At 45.1% G+C, this 9,556-nt stretch overlaps 1 protein-coding gene and 1 non-coding gene across 2 annotated transcripts in view; one reads left to right on the top strand and one right to left on the bottom strand.

Annotated features, from left to right (window-relative positions):
• LOC143476910 (cilia- and flagella-associated protein 46-like) overlaps positions 1-6,812 on the top strand; it is a 13,415-nt gene extending 6,603 nt beyond the window's left edge. The window contains exons 8-12 of the mRNA XM_076975322.1: positions 72-282; positions 4,262-4,443; positions 4,874-5,005; positions 5,406-5,571; positions 6,673-6,812. Of these exons, the coding sequence (XP_076831437.1) occupies positions 72-282; positions 4,262-4,443; positions 4,874-5,005; positions 5,406-5,571; positions 6,673-6,678 (697 nt within the window). The 3' untranslated portion in view covers positions 6,679-6,812. The remainder of the gene's footprint in view (positions 1-71; positions 283-4,261; positions 4,444-4,873; positions 5,006-5,405; positions 5,572-6,672) is intronic.
• On the bottom strand, positions 6,095-6,165 carry trnag-gcc (transfer RNA glycine (anticodon GCC)). Its single transcript has one exon. It is a non-coding gene; the product is annotated as a tRNA-Gly (tRNA).
• Positions 6,813-9,556: the final 2,744 nt, after the last annotated feature.

Genomic DNA, 9,556 nt, shown 5'->3' with positions numbered 1-9,556 from the left:
CACCTGATTCAGGAATATGGCTTTTATTTTGGCATATTCATATTTCTCTTGGACCGTCTATGTCTCTCTAGGGAGGTGGTGCTTCTGGTCCTGTTGTGTGATTCTGTGGCTCAGGGTCTTATTCAACCTTGGTGTGTCCCACCTGGAGAAACCAGTCAGGCCTCACAGCCACAGACTGGCAGGGCAAAGAAAGGTGGCGGGAAGGGTACAGAGAGATCGGCCTCAACTCAGGCCTTTCCTCTGGAGGCAGCTGCTGTGCAAGACATCAAGAAGGCACTAGAGGTGAGGGAGGGGAAGCTGGGATGTAGCAGAGAATGAGGAATATTGAGTAGATTGTGTCAGAGGATCTGCCCTTTACCCACTGTTTACCTGCCTAAGCTGACCTGCAGTATGTAGTTCTGTTCAATAACACCACGTTCCAGACACTTTCCCAGCCCATGTCAAAGTTACTGGAGCAGACAGGCTGGCTGGAGTTCACGTAGAGAAGTACTACTAATGAAAAGAATGTGTGACCTGAAAATGGCACGAGCCCTTAAGGTCTTGCCTTCTCGACCCAGAGTTCTTCCAGGCCCAGAGCAAAGCATGCTGGTACACTACGGCTAAACCCAGTGTACCTGGACACACACACACACACACACACACACACACACACACACACACCTGTACATGTGTGTGTAGGACAGGGCTGCACTGTTAAGAAAAAACAGGCTTGTGTAAGAGTTTGCTTCACCTTCCAGCCATTTCTCCTAATTCAGCAAAGCGGATGCTGCCCAGAACCCACACGAAACGTTTAATTGATTAAGGTCATATTAATTCAATTCTCATCAGACTGTTAATTAGATGGGTTAATTAGACCTTAATGTGTTCAGAATGTAAAGAGTAAAGGCAGATCTCCAGGTGAAGCATTGACTCCTTCAGCTCCCTAATGATACATAACAGGAATGATGCAGGTTATACACAAGAATTTCCCAGCACAGCTTCACAGGTTATGGCGCCAATAACAACATTGTGACAAGAACTTAGCTTTCCTTTTACAATTTATTTCACTTAAATGCAACTGTGCAGACGTGGTGAATCCTCTACTAAAGGATCACTCCATTCCTGCACTTTTATATATTTTTTTAAATGGAAATGATTCACTTATTGCCTGCTTTAGTAGCCATATTATTGTACTTGAGATGGTCTATTAAATTGGCCTTAGCGTTTTCAAACTCCATGCTGAGAGAGTGCAGACTGGAAGGAGGTAAGATCTGAGTCTGCAAAGAAGCAGGAACTGAGCAGTGACAATGAGAGCCGGTGGGTGTGGAGGTTCTGAGTCTCCCTGCAGGGCCACCAATAGCACCTGATGTCCCAGCAGACTCGCAGCATGAATGAATGGCAGGGATTCATAGAGTACTGAAGTGATGGATGGAGAGGAAAGAAGGAGTGATGGATGGAGAGATTCATTTCTGGATGGATGGATGCTTATGTTTTGTCTGGTTTGTAGCTGTGTGACTATGCGCTGCGGTTGTCTAATGGGAATGGGGAGAGAGTGCCCATCATAGCCAGGAAGCAGGTTATCAGCACATGGGTGAAAACTAAACACTTGCTGCAGCAGCAAGTTGGTATAGTGTTAATTCACCACATATTACCATTATATTACCTCTGGTTTTTTGCCGCATTTCTTCCTACACTTTTCTCTTTTTTCTACCCTGGGTCCCAGAGGACTTGTGTGTCGTGTGTTGGTGTCGTGTGTTGTTATTATAATAATTATCAATTTGACTAATATTATTAAACAATGAAATTATGATTATGTGGACTTTGCTTGTTTTCACATTTATAAATAATGTATTTGTAAAAAAAAAAAAAAAAAAACCTCGTGCCCCGAGCGCCCCCTCTGGACAGACGGCGCCACTAGCATTTGCCTAATCGAATGGCCGGAACAAGTAATGGAACTTCCGTAAAGAACTGTACATTTAGAATGCGCTCAGTTCTACTGTGTGTAATAATGCATTATTTGGTCATATTTTTGATTGTATAATAACCGGTGCTCAACCTGCACTTGGCTCCCTGATGATTCCGAGTCCTAATGAAGAAGTGAATGATGAAGTGCTGCATCTAGACAGCTGCGTATAAGGTGACTGTAACTATATCTAACCTGCCAGGCGTTTGTGGATCCAAGTTAAGCCAGGTTTATTTTCAGAAGGACAATCCAAAATGATAGACAAGAGGATAGTCAAAACCAACACTAACAAATGACCAAGCCAGGGGGGCATCAAGATCAAAGTGAGAGGAAAGTGTGAGTCAAATACCAGCAGAGCAAACAAACACATCAGGCAGACACTTCCAAAAGGGGTAAGGCAGTGGAGGAAATCACAGAATTACAAAACAAGGTCAATACAAGAAAAACAGACAGTGGAGAGGAACACGCAGTATGCACTGGGAGTACTGGTAATGCTCCACAAAGGCTGGGACAGCCAGGTTTAAATAGGCAGGTGTAATATAAGTAATACTGTAATCATACTCTAATACAGGAGTGGCCAACCTGCGGCTATTTGCCTGGTTTCATGCGGCTCCCCAGCCGGTCCGCTCTCACCTGCACTAACGGTGTGTGTTGTGGCCCGGTTACTTCATCAGCTCTGAGGACGACACACTGCTACACCTTCGTGGTGCGCGGTTTGTTTACAAGCCTAGCGAGACGCTAATACTTTTAAAACCGGCGTAGTGGAAAACACGCATTTGACTGTCTTCACACGCTCACACGAGTTACTAATTCGCCAACTACTGGCGATCGATCGATCGCGATATAATACTTATTTTCTTGTGCCAGTAGGTGTGTCTGTGTGTTGCAGTGTTGCCAACTTAGCGACTTTGTCGCTATATTTAGCAACTTTTCAGACCCTCTAGAGACTTTTTGTAGTAAAAAGCGACTAGCGACAAATCTAGCGACTTTTTGTGGTGTTACTAGAGACTTTTGGAGACTCTGAACACACACGCTCTTCAGTTGCTCCTCTGGGGCGGGTGCTGCCGTGAGCCCCGCCCCACAACACTCAGTGCAGTCTCACTCAGAGCAGACCCTCACCGCTCCACGTCCACACTGCAAATGAACTGCGCATGCCCAAAGCTGCCACTGATGCCCCGCCCCATATTTACAGAGCGGGATGTAAATATAAATGGTTAGTCTTCAGTGAGACCATTGACCAGTGGGGAACCGTCAGGGCCCTCTACGCCCTCTCAGAGGGCCTAAAATATTCTTAAAGCATTATATATATAATTATCCAATTTTATTTTATCTACTTACAGTTTGACATTCGACATCTAAACAATTACAAAAATATAAGCAAATAAAATATTCACCCGTGTCTATTCAATCTGTGTTGGAAGGTGAGGGGTTGAGTGGAAGCCTGTGAGCCTGTGTCTCCCCCTATCAGGACTGTGATGCCCGCTGTTCGTTTACAGAGGGCCTGGCAGTTATAATTCAGCGCAATACCAGTTTCAAATGACAGCAAAATTGACCAATCATATCTTCTCTCTTAGTGGGCGGGCTTAACTGTATGATAATTTCCGCCCGCTGTGGCAACGCTAGCTGTCGTTAGCACCATCGCTAGCTAGTTTCGATTCATCCCTTTGACGTCCTCGTGCGCGTTGTTTACATATTCCGCTTCCGAGAACCACGGAGCTGTGAACCTTATTTTGTTTGGAAACTTATTTTGCTTAAGATGTTATCTAGTACAGATATTATTGTTTATTGCGTTTTTAAAGCTGTACTGTCGTCTCAGTTTTTCTTTATTTAGTTTATTAAGAAAGGAAAAAAATAATTTCGGGGGGAGGGGGGGGTAGTCCAAGTCATGTGACTCGAGTCCCCACCTCTGCCCAACGTTATTCCTTTACAGCTTCAAAAAACATGTATTATGCAAATTAGATGATGACATCATTTAGAGACTTCTAGCGACTTTTAGGACAACCAATAGCTACTTTCCTTACTGAGGAGTTGGCAACACTGGTGTGTTGTTCCTCAGAGTCAAAACGAGGCAGTGGCTGCCATGTCTCGTGTGTTGGTTGGAGTGGAGATGGTGTCTTGTAATAGCAACCCCAGGTTGATGGAGTTCACTGTACCCAGTCTTGCTGTGGTATGACCTACTGTGATTTATTAAAGAGGGTTAGCTTAGCTGCCTTTACTGTGGCCCTTCCAACTAATATATCTAAGTGTGGTTGTTGTTTTTTGGGTTGTTTAATGTCTTTATTTTTTTTCTATCTTTATTTCTCTCTGTCTCTGTAACAGCTGGCGCGAATGGCACCGGACTGTAAGTGGTCCGATCTGGTGGCGGAGCTATATGTGTGGACTCAGCTTGCTCACTTTGCCCACCAGAGCTCTGATCACGACCTCATCATGACCTGTACCCAGAATGCACTGCAGCTAGAGCAGGCTGCCATTCATAGCACAAAGGTCACAGTGTGTAGCCTGTAAGTAAAGCAAAACTAGAGGAAACATACGAAGAAGAACATTAACATGTAAAGCTCAATGGTTGTATAAGCCTAGAACTCCAAGATGGAAATGAAAGTAATTTATATAATATTCTTTACACAGAAAAAATGTATTACAGAAGCATATAGCAAATCTGCCACCTAGTGGCCTTAGAAGAATATCACTGTACATGTGACTGCTTGGCATAGTCCTGGATATTTGTAAAATAAACTTTATGTTGCAGCAATTTTTAATTTACACACATTATGCAAATCACAGAAAGCTGGTGTATGACTCACTAGCTTGTTACACCAGGCTATTAAAAAAAATCAACAAACATTGATTCATTTACACTGGGATAATTTGTATAATTGATTGTAAACTAAAATTTATGTGACTGTATATGTGCGTGTTTGCATGTGTGTGTAGGTACAGTGTTAGAGCAGTACAGGAGATGCTGAGCAGTGATGCATGTTTGAGAGGACTGAGCATGCTCCATCAGTGCTGTGGCCATCCTGTCCGTTACGTGGCCGCACTCGGCGCGCTGCAGTCCAGCATCAGGTCAGCGTGCAGAGCGCGACTGCTCCAGAGAACACCTCCCCTCACTCAGCTATGTCACGAGCTGAACCTGTATGAACTCAGAGTTTCAAAAGTATTAAAAAGAACTCTTAAGTCACAGGTTGAGGGAACACATGAACATAACCCAATAGATTCCCCTTTTAATGGGGTTTTAGAAGTAGTAGTTTAATGTTCAAGTGCCTTGAGACTAACATATCTATTATACTGTTATACTATCAGTTGAAATGAAATTAGGAGACGACGACTCTGACTTTGTCTCGACTTTGATATGACGTTAACTCATATGATGGGCGGTCACCGTTGCATTTCCTCTATGCGTATCTTGTATTCTCCATCCTGTGCATGCTGTGGCCTCCTTCCCCATGTTGTGCTCCGCATGCAGGTTGGCCGAGCAGGCGACTAGCTGGCCACTGTGTGGGAGCGCAGCCAGGCACTACTGGAATGCCTGTCTCCCTCTGCTGGCCTCCCCGCAGTATAGACAGCAGCTCCGGAGACCGCTGGAGCTCATTCTGAGGGCCCTGGCCCACACCTACCCCCAGCCAGCCAAAGTAAGAACTTAACGCTCATAAACATGATTTCTTTATGCCTTCTCGTTATCATAAGATGTTTAACTTCTGCTGTAATTGTTATACAGTAATTATATGGTAATTACCATGATAGAACATGATAGTATCAGTAATGAAAATGTTTATTTGATTTTGCTCAATAAATAATTTGTTACATTGTGAAATATTCACAATAAAGATGAGTGTAATGACATTTCAACTCTGTGGACAGAAAAAAATAAACAGTCAGATGAAAAGTCAGAAGCAGAAACAGACAGGGCCTGTGACCCCAACGCTGGACACTGACAATAAGACACAATTAGACTAAACATGCTGTCATGACTAGTCATGTGGAAAAGGAAACAAAAGCATCTTGCGGTGAGAGCTTTTTTTAGCAACAAAAAAGTCACTTTTGTGTTCACAATTATATTTGGTTTGTTATTCCTTTAGGTAATGTGTATCTACATTGTGATGTAAAATGTAAGCCTTTCATATATGATTAACTAGCAAGCAAAATAAGTTTAACTGCATTGGCCGGGAATCGAACCCGGGCCTCCCGCGTGGCAGGCGAGAATTCTACCACTGAACCACCAATGCTGTCATAGAGAGTGAAAAGGGGCCTCTCAGTTTAAGCAGGAAGTAGGAGAGCATGTCAGGAGGGGGAGGAGCGGAATAGCTTAGAGCATGTGGTAGCAGAAGGATCACTGAGACGTGCTCAAGTCTGCCTTACAGCACAGCCACAAGCAAATATTTGTTTTCTCAACTCCTTCATGTCCCCCTTGTTCTGTCCCCGTCTCCTACAGCCCCCTCCCGGCCCCTCCCCCCGGTTATGCTCATATGTCCACGCTCACTCTCTCAATACTGATAGGCCATGTGAGGTTGTTGGGTAGAAGGGCTGGTGGACATACAGGGATGGGGGTTACAGGAAGGGAAGGAGACAGGGGGAGGGGCTTGGGGGAGGGGCTTTGCGGAGAGGCTTTGTGGAGAGGCATGCCTTATTCCATGTGCTTTCAGGTCAAAGTAATAAAGTCATTTTACTTTCCTTTCTCATTCCTCCAGCCACACACACTCACACACATTTTCACCCTCTCTCTCCCTCACCAGATCTGACTGAAGATGACCTGGCCATGAGAGCAGCCATGTACAATGCGCTGTTCCATATCTACACGGACAACAGCGACTGGAGGGGTGGCCTAAAGCTGCTGGAGCAGGCCATCAGAGAGGTGCCCCACACTCCCCACAGACTGTGAGCAGATTGGCCCGCTTCCGCGCCCCTCACTGGGACATGGCCTTAATCATCAACAGCATCTACAGCAGTGTCTAGTGCTGTCGTTATCAGTTATACCACTCATCTAGTATTTTGCTGATTATTTTAAGTGGGTATTCTGCGTCTACATTAAAGGCTATTTGTTTTGTATTGTGCATTTTTACTTATGTAGTCCTGTGTACTCTGGTGCAGTACTTTTATAGTCATACCACTCCAGTGTACGCGCCATATAAGTAGGATTGATAATGAAGCCTAAATCGAACTATGAGTATGAGTGTCTGTAAAATATAGATTATGCCTGCATGACATCATGAGAGAATCACGTTGCTGCAACATACATGTGTCTCTGTAAATGGCTAATCTTGCTTTCTTTTGTATGTGCGTGTGGTGTATGTGTGTGTGTGTGTGTGTGTGTGCACATGCACATGGGTTTTTGCAGACTCCTCTATAAGCTGCGGGTGCTGGTAAAAGCCCAGCTAGGAGAGAGCATTGTGCTGGACATGCAGAGGTTTTCCCAGGGAGAGCTGGCTTGTGCTTTGATGTGGCACCGTGTTGCTCTCTCTTCCACAGACACTCAGCAGCAGCTGGCCTGCTACCAGAATGCAATCACGGCCCTACAGGTAATAGGGATCACCTTGTACAGCTCCAGAGAGCAAGATCACCCAACATCAGCATGTGTAGCCTGATAGAATCTACTGAACATGTTACATGTTAATCAGCTGTTGCAGATGTGACTCATATATTGTTTAAAACAAGTGCTTACTTGGACCATTCAGAACATTTATGTAATGACAGTGACATCTGCTGGACATTTAATGTATTGCCCACAGTTAAATTTTACCAATCGTCCATGGCCATACCGATACTGACCATTGATGCTGATGCTGTCTTGTGATGTAACTATAACTCCAGAGTGCTGAAAGTCAGTGGCAGAAGGTGGATATTCTGCTGGAATTTGGACAATGGCTGTACTGTAACCACTACCCTGTGGTTGACGCACAGCAGCAGATACAGCAAGCCATAGACATCCTCCTTCTCACCAGCTCCCACCCCAGTAAGAGCCAAAGTAATCCACCTAATTGCAGTCACTTATAGTACAAATACAGATGAGCAGACGAGTGGTTGTTGTCATCGTGTGCATACGTTTGCGGTTCAGTGAGCTGAGAGGTTCACCTCCTGGAACAGGTACAGGATCTCTATGGTGCATGAACGTCTGCAAATGAAATATAATCCCCCTCACAGGGCTTGTTGATGATACAGAAAATGGTTCATATGTTTCTCGTTTTCACATTATTTTCATTGACTGTCTTTAAAAGCACATTTGGTCCTGTTAGAGACCCCAGAGCAGCCAGAAGGCACGATGCCCGAGAGCCGTCCATCTCAGCCGGACGTGGAGGATGCCACGCCTGGGCCTTATCTGACGTGGCCAAAGGAGGTGCAGCATCTCGACGGCCTGGTGCAATCACACACCCTCCTCGCCCTCATGGAGTCCAGAAAGTCTCCCCAGCACCAGAAGAACCTGCTCCTGGCTCATTGCTTTGTGCTGCAGATCTGGCAGGTTCAGACCACAAGTTTTTTGGGTTTTTTTTCCTTGTATGAATGAAATCATGGGTTTCACCAAACACTGTACTTCCCAGATGATTCTTCCTGGGCAAAAGAGAACCAAACCCAAAATTAAATGTAATGGTCCTAACAGCAAATCATTGGTCAGAAAAAGAACAAGGTTTCCTACTCACTGCTGTAGTGAATAGTTGGGGGTATAAGATGTAAAGGGGACATTCTCTCACATAGCCTTCGTATACACAGAGACTGAAATCATGTACAGATTTAAATCGTTTGATGTAAACTTCAAACATATGGATGTTCAGACTTTTCCGGTTTTTGGTTGTTGAGCCCTTATATATAGGAAATAATATAACATTGTGCAATTTTGGGGTTGGCCCCTTTCTTTTGCAACATTCCTGCTTCATTGGAAATAAGACAAAGGCAGAGTGCTGGAGTACAAAGCCAAAGCATTCGAAGCTGTGATTGTGCTATTAGTTGCGGGCTGCACTCTACTGGGTGTGGAACTGTAGAAATGCTCCTGTAGGGCTGGACACATGAAGCCAGTGTCAGGTGACTTCTGAAGTGTGAGCTCTTCCCCTTTAGTGAAGCCGCCCTTAAAATGTATACTTGTTTTTGGAGGTGTCCATGGAAACTGCACAAGATGTCATCAGACAGTTGCTGTTGAATCCTGGAGTTCAGTGGCCCTAAAACAACAGCTACAGCATCAGGTTGCATGTTAGTGGCCCCAACACAACATCAACAGCCACAGCATCAATGTGCAGGTCACTGGCCCCAACAAACCATCAATCGCTACAGTATCAGGGTGCATGTCAGTGACCCCAACACACCATCAACAGGCACAGCATCAGGGTGCATGTCAGTGGCCCCAACACAACATCAACAGCTACAGCATCAGTGTGCAGGTCAGTGGCCCGAACACACCATCAATAGCTACAGCATCAGTGTGCAGGTCAGTGGCCCGAACACACCATCAATAGCTACAGCATCAGTGTGCAGTTCAGTGGCCCCAAGACACCATCAACAGCTACAGCATCAGTGTGCATGTCAGTGGCCCAAACATGCCATCAACAGGCACAGCATCAGTGTGCAGGTCACTGGCCCCAACACACCCTCAATCGCTACAGCATCAAGGTGCAGGTCAGTGGCCCCAACACA

Source organism: Brachyhypopomus gauderio, chromosome 15, assembly GCF_052324685.1.
Source record: "Brachyhypopomus gauderio isolate BG-103 chromosome 15, BGAUD_0.2, whole genome shotgun sequence".
NCBI lineage: Eukaryota > Metazoa > Chordata > Actinopteri > Gymnotiformes > Hypopomidae > Brachyhypopomus > Brachyhypopomus gauderio.
The sequence above is the reverse complement of the archived record's forward strand: the minus strand, read 5'-3'. Positions and strand labels throughout refer to the sequence as shown.